The 17,579-nt window shown below is 42.6% G+C and overlaps 2 protein-coding genes across 4 annotated transcripts; one reads left to right on the top strand and one right to left on the bottom strand.

Moving 5' to 3' along the window:
- Positions 1 to 261: 261 nt before the first annotated feature.
- On the top strand, positions 262 to 7,941 carry pcgf1 (polycomb group ring finger 1). 3 transcript variants are annotated; one of them, XM_084009513.1, is made up of 9 exons: positions 262 to 370; positions 1,557 to 1,662; positions 1,775 to 1,927; positions 2,128 to 2,199; positions 4,535 to 4,640; positions 4,777 to 4,819; positions 6,595 to 6,681; positions 7,332 to 7,412; positions 7,763 to 7,941. In XM_084009513.1, the coding sequence occupies exons 1-9, from the start codon at positions 284 to 286 to the stop codon at positions 7,811 to 7,813; spliced, it is 786 nt and encodes a 261-aa protein (XP_083865639.1). In that variant the 5' UTR covers positions 262 to 283; the 3' UTR covers positions 7,814 to 7,941. The 3 variants fall into 3 exon arrangements, with proteins under 3 accessions (XP_083865639.1, XP_083865641.1, XP_083865640.1); XM_084009515.1 differs by having other exon boundaries at positions 6,598 to 6,681; XM_084009514.1 differs by having other exon boundaries at positions 1,560 to 1,662.
- A 4,873-nt stretch (positions 7,942 to 12,814) lies between these two features.
- On the bottom strand, positions 12,815 to 15,471 carry lbx2 (ladybird homeobox 2). Its single transcript, XM_084010529.1, has 2 exons — positions 14,716 to 15,471; positions 12,815 to 14,009 (listed from the first exon to the last, which is right to left on the bottom strand). Exons 1-2 carry the CDS (start codon positions 15,038 to 15,040, stop codon positions 13,546 to 13,548), a joined length of 789 nt encoding a protein of 262 aa, XP_083866655.1. The 5' UTR covers positions 15,041 to 15,471; the 3' UTR covers positions 12,815 to 13,545.
- Positions 15,472 to 17,579: the final 2,108 nt, after the last annotated feature.

Raw genomic sequence — 17,579 nt, forward strand, 5'->3', positions numbered from 1 at the left:
TCCATGTATTAACTTGTAGCCTAAAATCCACTAATGCTAAATTAAATAGTAAAGTGGAGCAGCATTTTGTGTTTTTTATAGAAATAAAATCAAGAGACTATGTAGCCCTGCAACCGTGAGTGTGACTTTTTACTTTGAAAAGTGGCTTTAAAAAAAAAATCTTTGTATTTATCTTATTTGTGTATTTTCCTTTTTTCTCGTTCATATTTTGCAGTGACCCGCCCCCTCCAGAGTGCACAAATGCCACTTCCGGTTTACCCGGAACTACGCACAATTTCCAAAGATGGCGGAGCAAGGTCCGATGGCCATAGCGATGCGGCTACGAAATCAGCTACAGTCCGTCTACAAACTGGACCCGCTGAGAAACGAGGTGAGTAGCCACGTTGTTCGGGTTCGTCCGCGCTGCGGTTCGAACGCACGGGGGGCCGAGCTGCAGCAGAGCCCCGCTGAACGCACGCATTAGCGGGAGAGCGTTGTCGTCTCCGCGGCGCTGATGGAGAGAGAGGAGAGCAGTGCTGGAGCGCTGTGAAGGGAGCTAGTCTGAGCATGCGTGGACGGTGCGAGTCCACCCGTGTTGTTCTGCCTCAACAGTGGAACAACGTGCCGAAACCCAAGTAACTGCTGTTTCATTCATTGTACGCAATGTAGCCCCAACTCGACTCGGAGTTTACTTTGAGTTAACGCGGTCGTGCTTTGCTTTGCGTTCGTTCGTTCGTTCGTGCGTGCGTGTGTGTGTGTGTGTGAGTGAGCTGGGACGGTAACGGCGCGGGTCTCTTAACGCTTCAAGTAACGGCGGTGAGTTTCGAACAACGGTTGGTTTTTGTCCGACAGAGACACAGTTATTGGTTCCGCAGCGTTGAATTTCCCGTTACGTCTGTGTCACTAACTTAGTCTCAACTGGTCCCGCCAGTCCGAAAAAAACACCAATTTGAACCTCGACCCACTTTCCTGTCAGTGTTCATGGCTGTGCACGTTTAGCGTTGTGTAAATAAATTGGATCATTTCTAAACGTTTTTACTTCCTCCGTTACAAGCTGAGGTCAAAGGTCAGGGTCACCTGACTTGCCCATAAAGCACTGGAGCTTAGACGACTTATAAGCAGATTCTGTATGGAAGTCAGCAAAAAAGTGCAATTGGGTGCTCTTTATCTAGCCGTCTCAACGGCTTTACTTACATTGTAATGTTGTGAGATGCTGTCCAGCTTAGACCAGTCTGGAGTGTTTTTACCAATACTTCAGCGTTTCAGAATTGTCTGCATAGTTCCACCTTTTTATTCATGGTCACATCCCTCCCCCGGGAAAGTCACCACAGTTCATAATACTGCAAATATTGCATGCAATACATTTACATACAAAATAGAGATCATTGACCCAAACAGTAAGCAAATACTTGTAAAGTCATAGTTTATTGATCCATTGTTGTTGATCTATCTTGATCCCATAGAACAGAAACATATCTATATATGTTTAATATATTTTGTTGCTTGGCGGAGCAGAGGATAAGTAAATGTTGGAAACTTTAAAGATGTGTAAAAACACCTTTTTGACATCCGGACAGGAGGAGGTGAAATTGAAGATCAAGGACCTGAATGAACACATCGTCTGCTACCTTTGTGCGGGATACTTCATCGACGCCACAACGATTACAGAGTGTTTGCACACCTGTGAGTTTAAACAGAGTTGGACAAAATCAGTATTGTGCTATTTTCGATAGAAATTCAAAGTATCTCGATGAAATTCAAATGTCACTCCCCCTTTTTTTTTTTTGCTCCACAGTCTGTAAAAGTTGTATTGTGAAATACCTGCAAACAAGCAAGTATTGTCCAATGTGCAACATCAAAATCCACGAAACACAGCCTTTACTCAACCTCAAACTCGACCGAGTGATGCAAGACATCGTCTACAAACTGGTGCCTGGTCTACAAGAAAGTACGTAGAGAAACGCTGTCTGTATCATCATTACAAACTGTTGTTACCTAACTATCAATTCCCTAAAGAAAACATGTTATTAACGGTATTACATTAACAGTATTAAACATTGTAAATCCCAGCATATTTGATAAATGGGTGTTGTCACTGTATTTATATTTGTCATGTTTTTCTAATATTCCATGTTCATGTTTGCACAGGTGAAGACAAAAGAATAAAGGAGTTCTATCAGTCACGTGGGTTAGAGAGAGTCATCCAACCGACTGGAGACGGTGAGTCTTTAACATAAACGTGTCTCGGTCTTTGATGAAGTTGGTTTGTGTTTAGATTGAAATGAAACGGATCAGTCATGTTTGGTGCTCCACTAAGATTGCTGTGGTTTTTATTTACCACATGTCTCAGTGGTCACATGACTGCTTTAGAAATTTGCTGTGTTTTTGTTTTGTAGGTAAATATATCAACAAATCTTGACAGTATGAAAAAGCCACCCGTCTTTAGGATGTAATGCCACATGCAATATATGTGCAATTAAAAATGTATGCAAATACAAGGTGGTACTGAGTCATTTTACAACTCTCCAGTACCAAACACAGCTGAGAAATCACACACTTTCACACATCAATAAATGTACAAGTTGTGATGAAGTAGCTGTAGGTTCAATCACTATTTAGTCTATCAGGTAATCAGTTGGCAAGCGAGTATAAAGCCCCTTTCTCACTGGACAAAAACACACTAACATCTGGCTTCTTTCTTTAACGGGAGAAGTTACAATCTGCATTCATTCCCAGGACATATGACTGCAGCGGTCACGGACTCAAACTCCAATCAGCAGTGATGGAAACTTGACACCCAGTTGGACACGCTCATTTTTGCCCCTTAGATTTCGGTCCATGTTAACATGACAGCATCACACAGTTGCTGCAGATTTGTCGGCTTCACATCCATGATGTGACTCTCCCGTTCCACCACATCCTAATCCTGTGGAGGCCATTTGCTTTAATTTGCTTTTATATTGTTTGCGCCAAGTTCTGACCTTTCCACCCGACTGTTACGGCAGAAAAACGAGGCAACGATGTTCTTGTAGTTTCCAATTGTGGTGAGCCTGTGTGAAATGTAGCCTCAGTTTCCTGTTCTTAGCAGACAGGCTCGTCGTCCGGTATGGTCTTCTGCTGCTGTAGCCCATTAGCTTCAGAGTTCTTCAGAGATGCTTGTGCATAAAAAAAACATCAAACTGTCAGAAACAGACTCCATGAGGGTGTCATGAGGGCCGACGTCCTCTAGTGGGACCTGGTCTCACAGCCCAGCACCCTGCAGCGTCATTGGTATTCACCAGAAAATACCAGAACTGGCAGCTCTGCCATTGACGGCCCGTTCTCTTCACACATGAGAGCAGGTTCACACTGACAGGCGTGAAAGAGGCTGGATACGCCGTGGTGAACGTTACGCTGCCTGTAACATCATCCAGCATGACCAGTTTACTGGTGGCTCAGTGACGGTCTGGGGAGGCAAATCCTTGGAGTGGGCCCTGGGTTCCTCCTGGTGCAGTGGGCCCTGGTTTCCTCCTGGTGCGGTGGGCCCTGGGTTCCTCCTGGTGCAGTGGGCCCTGGTTTCCTCCTGGTGCGGTGGGCCCTGGTTTCCTCCTGGTGCGGTGGGCCCTGGTTTCCTCCTGGTGCGGTGGGCCCTGGGTTCCTCCTGGTGCAGTAGGCCCTGGGTTCCTCCTGGTGCGGTGGGCCCTGGGTTCCTCCTGGTGCAGTAGGCCCTGGGTTCCTCCTGGTGCTGTAGGCCGTGGGTTCCTCCTGGTGCTGTAGGCCGTGGGTTCCTCCTGGTGCTGTGGGCCCTGGGTTCCTCCTGGTGCAGTAGGCCCTGGGTTCCTCCTGGTGCTGTAGGCCGTGGGTTCCTCCTGGTGCTGTAGGCCGTGGGTTCCTCCTGGTGCTGTAGGCCCTGGGTTCCTCCTGGTGCAGTGGGCCCTGGGTTCCTCCTGGTGCAGTGGGCCCTGGGTTCCTCCTGGTGCAGTGGGCCCTGGGTTCCTCCTGGTGCTGTAGGCCGTGGGTTCCTCCTAGTGCGGTGGCCCTGGGCTCCTCCTAGTGCGGTGGCCCTGGGTTCCTCCTAGTGCTGTAGGCCCTGGGTTCCTCCTGGTGGGGTGGGCCCATCCAAAAGCTTAACTTCCTCAATGCTCTGTCTCAAGGACCCCACATAAGACCCCGTGGTGGGCATTTCACTACCTTACTGAAAATAACATTTACATTGCAGCTATTAAAACAGAAAAGCACCGTAACCTTCTGTTTTTTTCTGGTTCGTCGACCATGTCACACCAGGGAGAAAAAAAATAAATGCATACTCATCTAATGAGCAATGGAAAAGTAATCATAGTCTATTTTTAGTGTTTTTCCACATTTAAAAAAAACTTGCAGATACACACATTTTGGTGGGGAAAGGAGTGTAAAACTGTTATTTGTATATGTTAATATTGACATAGATTTCTACTGTTGTTACTAATGCATGAAACTAAACTTGTGCAATGACCACTTTTTGCAAATGAATTTGACCATCAGATTATGTTGCAGAAACCTGGTGATTAACGTGTGCTTTGATGTTCCGTCTCCTTAGATTCTGTCCCCGATGCTACTGGTTTACCGTACACAAGCTTCGACCATTCAAAAGCCCACTTCTACAGATATGATGAGCAGGTCTCGCTGTGTTTAGAAAAGCTAAGGTGAGCTTTTATCTCTGGTGGATTGTTTTTCTGGTTTTTCAAGTCATGCAATCCCAATGAGATGAGACTGATATCAGCATATTTAACTTGAGTAGTTAAACCTCTGTAACAGCCATGTTCTGTTTTGTCTTTACAGCTCATCGCTTTCTGGAAAAGATAAGACGAAACTCACTCTTCAGGTTAGTACCAATAAACGATCCCACATATATTTAGCACTGTATTTCAGTACGGTCTGTGTACTTAGTGAAATGGTGGAGCTGGTTATGGATGCTTTCAAAGCGACTCAGCTCACAGGTTTGCACAACCGTGCAAAACATGTCTCCAGGGGCACATTTTGAAGCCTGAACAAGTAATTTTCTTCCCTTAACTGCTAAGCAAATACATGGCACAATGACATCTGCAGCAACAGCAGAATTCAGCACTCAGAGCTGGTTATTCTGGCTGCCTCAGACTCGAGGAGAGACGAGGATAAGTGGGACAAGCACACCAGTGAGGCATATAATCATTCCTTTATTTCCCGACCAAACCACTAATGTCTCAGTAGTTGGACAATTTTCCAATTGTTGAAGTTTTATCGACTACAACTTTGGGTTAGGTGACCAAGATGTCCACTCATTGTTTGTAGGACTGAAGATTTAAAATAAATTGTATGAATCACAAAATACCACAAATACCACTATTTGTTTTTAAATTGACTATGGCACCAGAAAATCCAATGTTAGTATCGATACAGATTGACGATGCTAAATGACGGATCCTGAGATGTTAGTATACGGAATATAGTTATATAGTATGTATGTGTAGTTAATTTTACACATTATACATCACATTTACATTGTGGGTATTTGAAACACCGCTTCTTAAGCGTGCGTGCATATGTTAATACAAATCAATGTGTCAGATTACACTGTGCTTCCTATCCACATGCCCATCCAACATCGTTATACATACTGCAGAGACTTCAGTCAGCCACCAGAGGGCACCCTTGTTTAACATGTGCCTGTGTAGAACCACTAGTCTGTCTTCCAAGTTTGGGCTCAAATTAAGATTTCAGATTTCCTTCATTTTAAATATGTTTTTACTGGAGTGGATTTGAAAGATTCTCTGGTCTTGGAAGACAAGGCCATCAATTATGTTCCTGTGTTTCCATGGGAGACGAGGTCTCAAACAGACCAGGATCCTGCTGTGAGGCTTTTAGTCTGGTTGTGTCTTATTTAGGACACACACAGTTTCATTGGTACCATTATTGAGTCTTGATGCCGTTTTGTAACCTCTGTGTGAACTTAGAACGTACTTGAATTGACTTTGACTCGTAACCTTTTTGTTATGTACTACTTTTTCCCCTGCACGTCCAACCCTGATCCAATGTTTTTACTGAGATGGAAATTTTGTAAAATACATTTTCGCCTCAGCTTTTAAAAGAAATACTGTCTTGAGCCGCATTCAGGTGGAAAAAGAAGGCTGAGCTCTACGGCCTCAGAGTGTGTAATAAGTCAGTTGGGACTAGAGAAGGTCCAGCAGTCAGCTGGGTTTTTCTTCCCTGTAAATCTAAGTGTAACGGCAGTTTGCCACACCCTGTCGATATGCTGATGCCTTGTTAGGATACGATTCTTATGTGCTGGAAAGTGTTCTGTCACCTTTTTGTTACTTTGGACTTTTTATTTCATCTGAACAACAAAACCCAAATGTCTGTCTATTCTCTGAGCATAAGTTGCTTGTGTCACAGGTGATACCGTTAAAGCAAATCAAAAACATGCAGCAGGATTTATAGTAAGCTAGTTTCCTTGGTAAAGCTACGTGTTAAATATCGGAGTAAGTATGGCATCTTAAAATGTTGAGTTGGAGCAATAAACCCAAATGTACAGCTGGTCATGATTTATTGGCATCACCTCCTTGATCTCGACGTGACTTTGACATAGTTTCACAGCGTGTTTGTGTGACCTTGTCTCTGCAGCAGAAGTTTGTACGCTGTTCTGTCCGAGCGGAGGTGAGACACCTACGGAAAGTGCTTTGTCATCGGCTAAACGTGGAAAAAAACCAGGTCAGTCAATAACCGATAAAAGAAGACGTTGGTACGCATGACATTAAAGTGATGTCGATAGTTGTTTGGCTCATGCTGATGAAGTCCTTTTGCTAATTGGCCAAGTGGCGATCATACACCTGAGGCAGTATCATTGTGTATTATCGCTTGCATAGAACTGGCTGAACTCACTGAAGAGTTGGAGCCTGGTTGTTATATTTTAACTCCTTTTTATCTTGTAAACGTGGTTTATTAAACAAAATCACAACAGTAAAAAAGCAGGAGAAAGCAGAATCTGCTGGCTTTTGGACCTTAATGGCTCTGAAAGCCTGTCCTTCATTCTTTTTCTTCTCAGCCAATAAGCCTGCAGTGTTTCTTTGGTCACTGAATACATTTTATTTTCTCAATGTGAAGGCTCTGTCAGAGCAGTTTGGGTTAAATCCTATCAACAAATAGGCTGGCATGAGTGTTTTATCCACGCTTAACAAATATTAGTTTGTCTTGGCGGCAATGTCCCCGTCACCAGTGAATTATGTGTTTTCAGTGGAGGAAAAAGTACTTGTGCTTCCTCATCTTTTACCAGCAGCAAACCGTTTTCTCATGTAAAAATAATCGTGGCAAATGTTCCTTTCAGTTTTCTCTTCACATCTGTTTGTGTGGTCTCCTCATAGGTCCAGATGTTGTTCAATAACGAGTCTCTGCCCGATCACATGACCATGAAACGGTTGTGGCTCTCACACTGGTTTGGCAAGGTACGGTACAGCCGCCGGTAACTAGTGCCAACGATGCATTCCTTCACACTTTGTGCTCTCGCTCATTTAGAGCAATCAGGATAAAGTTCATTGAAGATGTGTAACGGCAAATAGAAATGCTCAATTATAACAAAATCAAACAAAATCATTGTATTCCACTGTTTTATTCAACACTATTTCAAATGAAAGTAAACGTTTTAAATCCAGTGCTGGATTTGACGCATTCTAAAAAATACTTTTAGTTAAATCATGTAGTTTAATCTTATTTACAAGGTCTTAATATTTGCATATAATTCACTTCAAATGTTTCCTTCCCACATATAATATTTGAAATCTTTTTTCTCCCCTAGGCCCAACCATTAGTCCTTCACTACACCATCAAGGACAAAAGGACCAGATAGGACATGGTTTCACTCTGGGACTCTGTACATATTTTGTACAATACATATTCTATTTTAATAGTGTTTGTGTACATATACTTATTTTCCTTGTTTTGTATTTTTGAAAATAAATTTTAAATGGTAAAATACTAGTTTGTATTACTTGGTTACAGCCTAGTTCACTTCCATCTCTGTAGATGTACGGGATAGTGTCAATCACATGGCGCTAGTTTCTTCATACTTCAGATGTCTTACATTAGATTTACATCACTTTATTATTGGTGTTTGTAATAACCTTTTTGGCTAACATTATCTCACAAAGTGTGCTTAATTATGCAGCGAGGTGCACTAACCTACAGTCAGTGATTATACAGAAGTAGCTACCAACTCTTGCTAATGAAGCACCAGCATGTTCCAGCCGAATAGAGATGATCACATGAGTTAAGATGTTTGGAAACGCTAGTTAACATGCAGTAAAGATAATACGTCAACTTCATCCTGCAGTTTAAAAAAATCATGAAGTATACAACTTCTTACATGATGTCACGTTCACCTTTTCTGAATGTTAAGCAGCTCCTCGCATTTGAAGAACATTGAACATTTTAGGGTGCAATCAGTTTTTCTTGTTGTCTTGTTTCTTGTCTTGTTTCACAGCTGGATCTCAGCTGATGTAATGATATTTTCATCATTGATCACCAAAGGAAGTGTAAACAAATGTCTTACCCAACTGATTTTGCACTAAGAGTTTTGGCAGTGGTTTAACATCATGTCCTTTACAAATCTGCTCAAGCTCTGTGAAGTTTCACAGCGTCTGTGAGTCAATTCTGTGATTCTGCACTCTGACTTGGCCGTTAGTACCCCGAAGCCCTTCCTGTACAGCTTTGACTGCATGTTTGAGGCTATTGTTTTACTGAAGAATAAATCTTCTCCCATGCTGCAGCTCTTTTGCAGACTGCAGCGGATTTTGCTGTATTTTCTGCATCAAGTTTTGTTTGTACGTCCCCTTGATTCTGTTGCAGAGCAGCATCTCCACAGCAAGATTTGTGCTATGCCATAAATTATGCCGTAATATAACTTTTCATCAGATCACAGAATCTTCAGTCTTCCACCTGCCCTCCAGCAAACGCTAACATGAGTCACAGCCACAAAGGCCCAACTGGTGAATGTTGGCAGCAGTGGTTTTACGTGTCTCTCATCTCCACCGTGGAACTCGTAGCTCCTTCTGGGTCCAGTTCTCTCGGCCTGCTCGAGGCAGATTTACAGCTGTGCTGTGAACTTTTCATATTTCAAATTGACCTTACTGTAATATGAGAGACTTTCGGGAAATTGACGAGAATCCCCCCCGCCCCGCCCCCCCGAATGGTAGTTTCCGGTAAATGTGTGACAGATTTGTTTGTGATGTTGATGATTAGATGCAAGTGGTTTTAAGGTGACCGGTCACACTTGTGTTCTACGCAGGCGAATTCAAATGATTGCGCAACTTCTAAAAATTGTGCAAGTCGTGATTAAGATGCACGTCAAAGCAAATAACTACAATCATTCATTCAATATTTTTACTCATTGAAGTTTTTACTTGGATGTTAAAAGTTACGTGTTTTTTGTTTTGTTCCAGCAGTGCCAAAATAATGAGGCCTAAGCACTTGAATATCTTTCTTGACTCATAAATCACATACTATAGAAAGTTGATATTATAAGCATACAATTTATTTAATTATAGCATTGTGGTTTTGCTTTTAAAAAATGGTCCAAAAATTAAGATGGTATTATATGGTTGACGTAAAGGAGAACTTCTGTGATTGATCATACCATTTCCATAAAGTTGGGTGACAGACTTCTAAATGAATGGTCAGGTCCCATAATGTGGGCGGGGCTACAGGAATGCTGGGATCTATATAATGCACCTCTTCATTAGATGACGTGTTTCAAACTCCACACCCCCACATTGTATGGTTGCAATTTTTTTCTGTCATAAATTAGTGGTCTGACACTGCTCTTATTTTTTTAGATTTTAGAAAGCTCCCTCTGTAGACATAATGGATATTATACAAAAGTATTTACAGGCGTTGCTCTAATGATGAGTGAACTCAGCTTCAGGTGAAAAATCAGTGGTGTTCCTTTTTAAGCAGCACATCAGAACAAGCCAGCTGGCTTTCCACCTCATCTTTGAAATGTTTATGTGACACACTTAATGTGGTGACATTTTCTTGCACAATTTAAAAGCTTGCAGAGAAAACAAGGTTTGGTGAATTATGCCGTCTGCACTGTGAAGGCTTGACTTTTGACCGTGTTGTTTATAGTTTCTTCAAAAAATACCCACAACCTCCTTAATCTGCAGGCGTTTCACATCACCGTCTCTCTCTGGAACCCACTCGGCTTTGCACTGATTGCTGAAGACAATCCTCCCAGTTTAACACCAGGTGGCACACTTGAGACATTGTGTGTGTGTGTGTGTGTGTGTGTGTGTGTGTGTGTGTGTGTGTGTGTGTGTGTGTGTGTGTGTGTGTGTGTGTGTGTGTGTGTGTGTGTGTGTGTGTGTGTGTGTGTGAGAGAGAGAGAGAGAGTGAGATAACCTGACACAGGCTGATAATATATACAAGCCTTGTATCTTGTTCCGTCTCTACTTGTTCAAAGTCGGCTGTGCTGCAGCAGCAACACTGAGCTACGCTGCAGGTGTGGAGTCTTCAATATCCTTTTGAGAAATGACTAAATGACACTGAACATGCTCAAACAATGTTGAACACTGGGATGGCATTCTGTAGGTGTAACGGTATTTCTCTCTCCGCTGTGCAAAGGCAAATATCAGTGGTTGGTGTTGATGTGTCTTAAAGGTCAAAGGCTAGAAATAGAGTTTAGATTTCATATAAAAGAAGAGCATGTGTTCATCAAGGGCAGAACACTTTGCCATTTTACTGCAGAGGGCAATAACGTGGGATAAGGCAGGTGTGGCCTGACGGAGACGAGCACAAACAAAGGTTTAAAAGACAGTCGGGGCTGACATTCCTAAAGACAGATTTTGAATATAATTCTATATTTTTGGATAATCTAAACACCTTTAAGTGAATTTAAACCGTTTGGATGCTCCAATGCATGTTGTTAAAGAAAGAATAAAATGTAAACCTCCCTACCAGTCAGTACAAACACGTGCATATTGTGGGTTTTACCCCCAGCCAAGCTTGTAAAGCCTGAATAAGTCCCTTCAGGGCTCTCCTGCTGAAAAACAATCACCCCCAACTGACCTTTAGCCCAAAATCAAGATTTCAGGTTGTGCTTTTGGACCGCTCATTTAGTCTCTCTTGGCACCTCTGGACTTAAATGGTTCTTTTATAACACACCAGACATATGCATCTAAATGTGGCCTCCCCCCAAAGGGAATTTTATTTTGGAAAGCTTGTTCACCTGATATTGAATGCCATTTTAAGGAAGACAGTCGGTCAAAGACAGAAATATAGCTGTGATGGTTAATGTAAAATAATAATCAATCAGGCTTATAGTAAAATAGCTTGGTGGCTAAGTTGTTATATGTCCATGTTTTAAATGTCACAATAAGATAATAAAATAAAACGAGTAAAATATAGAAACTGAAAAATATTATGATTGGGTTTGGCTCAATTTACAATTTATATAAATATAAATACAAACACTAGCTTTTATTTTCACTAACTTTTTTTTTAATCCATCCTCTGTGTTGTTCCTCCTGCCAGTGCAGGGTGGCTCCATAATAAAAGGCTTGCTTGACTTTTCAACCTCTACCATTCCAGCCGATTACTTCCATTGTGTGCGCCAGCTTGCTCCGTTCCTCTGCCCACCCCACAAAGGAAAAAAATGTCCTAACAAGCCCTTTAGTTCCCTTTTAGTCTCAAAGTCTGTCTTGCTTTCCCCTCCAAATGGCAGCGAGAGGAGCTGATTAAAATGAGAAATACCGGCTTGATCTGCCTTCCAAATATGTGGGACTGTCGTTTATTACTATTTTAGGAGTTTGTATTTTAGGAGGAGATCGGAGTTAGAATTAAAAAAAATAAGATAGGCCCTATATTTATTTTTTTTATCTCGGATATCCACAACATATTAAATTACTAAGTAGCCTTTAATTTCCAAATGAAGAATGACGCGCGCAAAAGGAGCTATACAATTTGTATATTACAAACCGGTTTATATATCGAACACCAGAAACACTCGTTTTAGAATAAATATCATTTATCATCAAATAACTCTTATAACTCTCTCGCTCACGCGCAACTGAAATGGGCAGCCAGCAGCAGCACGCCACATCTCCACTACCTCCCATTCACCTTTATTCATTAGCATCCTCACACTAACCCGTTTGCTATTCATGGCAGACTGTTTTCTCTTTCTTTCCAAACAAACCCCGAGTCTGGAGTGGCAGATGCGCGCCATTATGGCCCGCGGCTCGGTGTCGGTGAAGCTGTTTTTATGCGAGGCAAAGGCGGGTTAACCTAATCAATCATGTCCACTAGTTGTGTTAAAGACGACCCGTAGGAGGAGGAAGAAAACATATGGTGCAGGGGTTGGGAGCAAGCTTTTCTCCAGCCTGCAGCCAGACCGGGACCTTCTTGTGGCGAGATGCATTCAAAGCGCGGCGGAAGAATGGGAAGAAAGGCAGCTAATTGAAGTCGTGGCACTTCAAGGCTGAAAGCAGGGGTCAATTATTCAACAGTGGCATTTTTTACCAAGCGGGGCAGATTTTTTTTTTTTTTTTTTTTTTTTTTGCTGCTTAATCTCCCAGGAAAATCCACGTTAGTATATTTTAAAAATCATATTAAGGCAATTAAAGCATTCCGATGGAGAGCCCGTGGTGCTCTATTGAGTTTTCATCTCATCCCCTTTATATATTATAGTAGTCTCCATAGTTTCTATGAGCTTATTTATATTGAATGCCATTTAATAAATCTTATTCCTTATGCTGTAATAACAGTACTCGTTTTAGTGTTCCTTCCTGAGATTTGTAGTTAAGGATTACTGTATTATTTTAGCATTTTTTAATGTACAATCACAAAGCCAATCGCGCCGAGAGCTCCTTGAAATATCATATAACCTTTATTTACATAGATGCTGATTAAATAGAATGTTACAATAAAATCATCGCGTAGGATGTTCGATCTATATACAGAACTCAGAGCGTGAGGGTTTGCAGTCGATGCTGATAAGTGATGCGTCCTCCGCGCCGCGAACAGGCCTGCATGCGCGCAGACACACTTCGCTCGGAAGAGGAAAAAAAAAGTCCTGATCATTTTACACTGAAGGAGGGATGGAGTGACACATCGACCTCGGGCTGTGCATGTCCAAACAAAACAAAGGGGGATTTAAATAGTCATCAGATCCGACTCGTTTAACAGGGAAGAAAATGCGAATAAATGACAAAACAAAAAAAACAAACAAAAAAAAAATTGCACAACTTTCCATCCCACCTTTTTAAAACGAACGTGAAAAACAAAAATGAAACGTTGACACAATTTTCAGTCTTACTGTACCATAACAGTTAGGTTGTCTGAAAGGAAAGCGGATATTCCTCGAACACTGTGGGGAAACTTAAACGACAGACGTGGAAGTCCGATTAATAAATTAAAATAGAGAGAAAAAATAGGAGGAGGGGAAAAAAACTTTCCTGAAATGTTTTTTATGTATATATTCTCCTTTTTTTGTTAATATCCGTGCAAAAGTTTGGGAAGAAAAATGCCCCCTTTTTTAATATTCTTTTTTGTTGTTGCTTATGAAAACCGTCGGCCCCCTGACTGTCAATCATCCACCTCGATCTCCTCGTCGTCCTCCGAGAATTCATCCGTCGTTTGGTCTCTGGATGAGGAGGGGGACTGTGGGAAGGCCCGGTGTCCTTGGGAGGTCGGGGAGATACTGGGCGACCTGGCCTCGGGGCCCCCACCCTGGGACTCCTCAATGCTGTCCATGCTGACGAGCTTCTGCAGGGTCTGTGGGTTGATCTTCTTTAGCGACTCCACGTCCGCTTTCATCTCCTCCAGGTCCCGCTTGAGTTTGGCCCTGCGGTTCTGGAACCAGGTGATGACCTGCGCGTTGGAGAGCCCCAGCTGCTGCGCGATCTGGTCGCGGTCGGCCGGAGAGAGGTACTTCTGGTACAGGAACCTCTTCTCCAGCTCGTAGATCTGGTGGTTCGTGAAGGCCGTCCGCGACTTTCTCCTCTTCTTCGACGTCTGCCTCTGTCCGAAAGCGTTGACGTGCTCGCGACCTTGGAGGAAGAAGAAAACACGCGAGGCGAATGAAAACAACCGCGAGGCCACTTCCCCCGAACACAACAGCAGCAACAGGGCTCTGTTTACCTCGCGTTACACGCTTGGTAGAGCATTTTTTCTTATAGCAAATATAATTGTATTTGGTTCCAATAAAGACGAGACAAATCCTAAAACCTTTGCTGAAAACAAATGCCCCCTTAAATCCCTTTAAAGTGCTGTCAATATTGTAAAATAAATGTTTTATTACTGATAATAAGCGACATAATTAATCCAAATGGAGAGTCTATCGCCATATTTGGGCCAAACAAGAATCAAACCAAATCAATTAGAATGGCGAGCCTCATTATGTTTGCATTTTAACAGTCTGTGTGTCGTTTACGTTCCCCTGTCAGTCTGTTGATTTTCATCAAACGCAGCGCTGCGTGGAGTACAGGCCATAACGGCTGATTGACTGTTTGACAGCACGCTGAGTATATTGGCCGGGTTTGCCACTTTAACAGATCCGATGCATGCACGTTTAAATGCGCAAATGTGGCATTTTCCAAGTCGTATCTTCCTCTGTTACGCATTCCTATACAGCTGTCATGGTGTTTCCGCATTTAAAGTCCAGCCAGCACGAGTCTCAGCTGTGTTTGTGCTTCTGAATATCTCAAAATGTATATATTCCATTTAAACAAATACATAAATGCAAATCGCCTTTACCTTCTGCTGCCTGGATCACGCTGACTTCCAGACCCTTGAACGTTTTGCTGGCGAGCTCCTCCAGCGCGCACAGCGGCGAGGAGGGAGTGGTGATCCCGTTCCTCGCAGAGTTGGAGCCCGTCACTTTCTCCAGCACCCTGGGCGGACAGATACTGGCCACCGACTTCTTTACCGAGGGTTTGTTAAGGATATCCTCAATGCTGAACGGCGTTAAAGGCTTGTTGGAGTTGGCCGGCGGAGGCAGCTGGTCCAAGGGAGCGCGTCTCCTCTCCTCGCCGCTGGACTGCAACACAGAACCTGCCTTCATGTCTTTACTGGAGGTCATCGCAGTCCCGAAGAATCGCTGCTTCCAAGTAAAAGTTGATTATTTCATTCAAATGGCAGTTTTGAAAACAAGCGGTTCCTCCGGTGCTCGGCGTTCTCGCAGACCTCCCCTCTGTATAGTCGAAGCCGCAACTTAGCTCGCCTGAGAGCTTTCCTCCAAAATAACCATGCTTCGGGCGTAGTTGCAGAGGCTGCCGGACTGTATTCCCCTCAGAGAGTCGCAGTTCCTCTGCCGAGCTCCATGTAGATCTTTAGGAAGTAACGGACTGGAGGGGGTGAATCTCTACAAGGGGAAAGAAGCTGTCTCAGGCAGCAGAGAAAAAGAACGCGACTGCTAACGAGTTATTGTTGATTGGGCGAAGTTCAATTAGAGTAACACTACACTACTTGCTGACCCGCTGCTGCGTCTTAAAGGGCCGGACCATAATAACTAATTGGACGTGGGGGAGAGGAGGAGTCTGTTGGAGTCTGCTGCCGAGGAGAAAGATGCCCTGAATGTTTATGCATCTGTTTCCCTCTGCTGGTGTGTTCTTGCTGGGAAGGGAGAGCCGATGGCCATTAAAATGCTATACCACCAGCATCTTTGCATTATGGAAAAGTTCATGCCAACAATGGTCTCCAGCCGCGCTGTTCATTTAGTCATTTTTCGTGCGTAATTACGCATAGAGTCGGTATGTGTAATGTGCGCATCAGGGCACCGTGTTGCATGGGAATTTGGCTTAGAATAGCCACACTGAGCACATCTCCGGAGCCGATAGTGAAGTCTATATTAAAATGATTTGAACCAAGTAAAGAGACGCTGTTCAGGTTCAGGTGGTTCAACACGACAGGTGATTGTTTTATCTCCTTTTTCTTTATGACAGCGGATTGGTGATGCTTATAATCTGAAACATATTTTTAAATGATGGCTCATATTTATTTTCTCTATCTCTCTGTCACCTGGATATTTTATAAATGCTATAATCTGTGCATGAAGCAACACATTTGTAAGATTTAAGAATAGAGAAGAAAGAAAATACAGAATTTCGTGGTTGAATTTGTTCATCCATTTTCTTCACGTTGTTTATTTATGTCTAATAATTTCCTCTGTTTATGACCCGTTTATCATTATGACCCTACAGGTAAAATCCAGATTTACAGTTGTGTAATTGAATGCTTGGCGGGAAACAAGCGAATAATAAATGTGATGCCGTGCTGTTTGCTCAGTCTGAGGACGGGAAATGTTTTTACCGTATTTATTATTATTACTATTTTTTTTTACTGATGAGGGTTTTAAGATGTAAAGAGAGAACCGGATTAGAGAGACACAAAACGGGGACGACGTGGACGCCGAGGAAAGCTGCAGGTACGTCTGCTCAGAGGAGACTCACCGTGTTTTATACAAGGCTCGTCTAAATCAACACATTAACATGCTGTCGCCACTAGAATGCTTTATTCGTTTTCATGCATTTTAAAGTATAACCTGAAAGGCAGAACGAATATATACGTAATGTAGTTCTGAGACAAATTATAATTTTATCTGCGAAATAGAACAAAAGCTTCTTCTGACAGAACAATATCTAAATTTAGCCTGTATTTTAACAGAATATTTTAATCTGTGTGTCAGCCTCTGATAGAAACCAGAGGCTGAATAAAACGGTGGAATTACAAGTATTTTTTTTTTTTTTTAATACAATCAGATTATTTTGACCCATTTGGATGAATCCTCTGCGGAGAGTCTTGTGCCAACAGGAGCATATGGTGACATTGGTTTAGGGGCAGAGTTATAAAACAGCAGGGAATTCTATTAGCTACCTTGGAGGTTCACCCTTTGTGGCTGCTTTGAATATGTATTTCTCCATAACAAGCCGGAGTGTGTGGATATATTCAATTTGGGGGATTTGGACAGAAACATGCAAGGTTGGATACATAAATATACAGGTAAAGGTATATCGGCTGCTCTGAGCAGATGCTAATATCAAAGAGATTTACATTTATACGTGAAGATTATTTGAAATATTAAGGGGATTTACAGGTCAGATAATCTGCGATTTAAAGCACATTTGCCGCATAAAGTAAGGAATGCTTATTTCAAAGAATTTAAATGAAAATGACTTTTATGAAACAAAAATAATAGAGATAATTTAGATGCATCGATGTTTTTGTGTCGCGTGACTGAATGTTTGATGTAATAGAGGATAATGTGTCCACACGATACGGATCGTTTTATTTCTCCCCGCAGGCCTCTCATCCACACTGGCGGGCCATGACACTGAGAGACAGGGAAGCCTGCAGATTTCTATTTCTCTTTTAATTCTACACATTTGATGTCCAGAACGATAGAAGTGCAGCGGGCACTGGAGACCATCTGGACCCGCGCGGCTGTAGATTATTAACCTGAGATCTAGTTTAAGCGTGACTGGCCTGCAGACCTCCCCAAACACCGCTCCAATGGGCTTCAAGGCCTGAAGTCAAGCAGCGATGCCCAGTACGTTTTCTTTTTCTTTCTTCCTTTTGGTTTAATTTAAACGTTAATTAGAAGCAGATCAGCTGACATCATC

The sequence above is a fragment of the Eutrigla gurnardus genome (genome assembly GCF_963514095.1).
Source record: "Eutrigla gurnardus genome assembly, chromosome: 5".
Classification (NCBI taxonomy): domain Eukaryota; kingdom Metazoa; phylum Chordata; class Actinopteri; order Perciformes; family Triglidae; genus Eutrigla; species Eutrigla gurnardus.

Excerpts from the sequence above, each read along its gene's own strand:
- pcgf1 (XM_084009513.1), top strand. The coding sequence starts at position 284 with ATGGCGGAGCAAGGTCCGATGGCCATAGCGATGCGGCTACGAAATCAG. Across the intron at positions 371-1,556 it reads TGGACCCGCTGAGAAACGAG|GAGGAGGTGAAATTGAAGAT; the intron begins GTGAGTAGCCAC and ends ACATCCGGACAG. Across the intron at positions 6,682-7,331 it reads TAAACGTGGAAAAAAACCAG|GTCCAGATGTTGTTCAATAA; the intron begins GTCAGTCAATAA and ends GTCTCCTCATAG.
- lbx2 (XM_084010529.1), bottom strand. The coding sequence starts at position 15,040 with ATGACCTCCAGTAAAGACATGAAGGCAGGTTCTGTGTTGCAGTCCAGC. Across the intron at positions 14,010-14,715 it reads CGTGATCCAGGCAGCAGAAG|GTCGCGAGCACGTCAACGCT; the intron begins GTAAAGGCGATT and ends TCTTCCTCCAAG.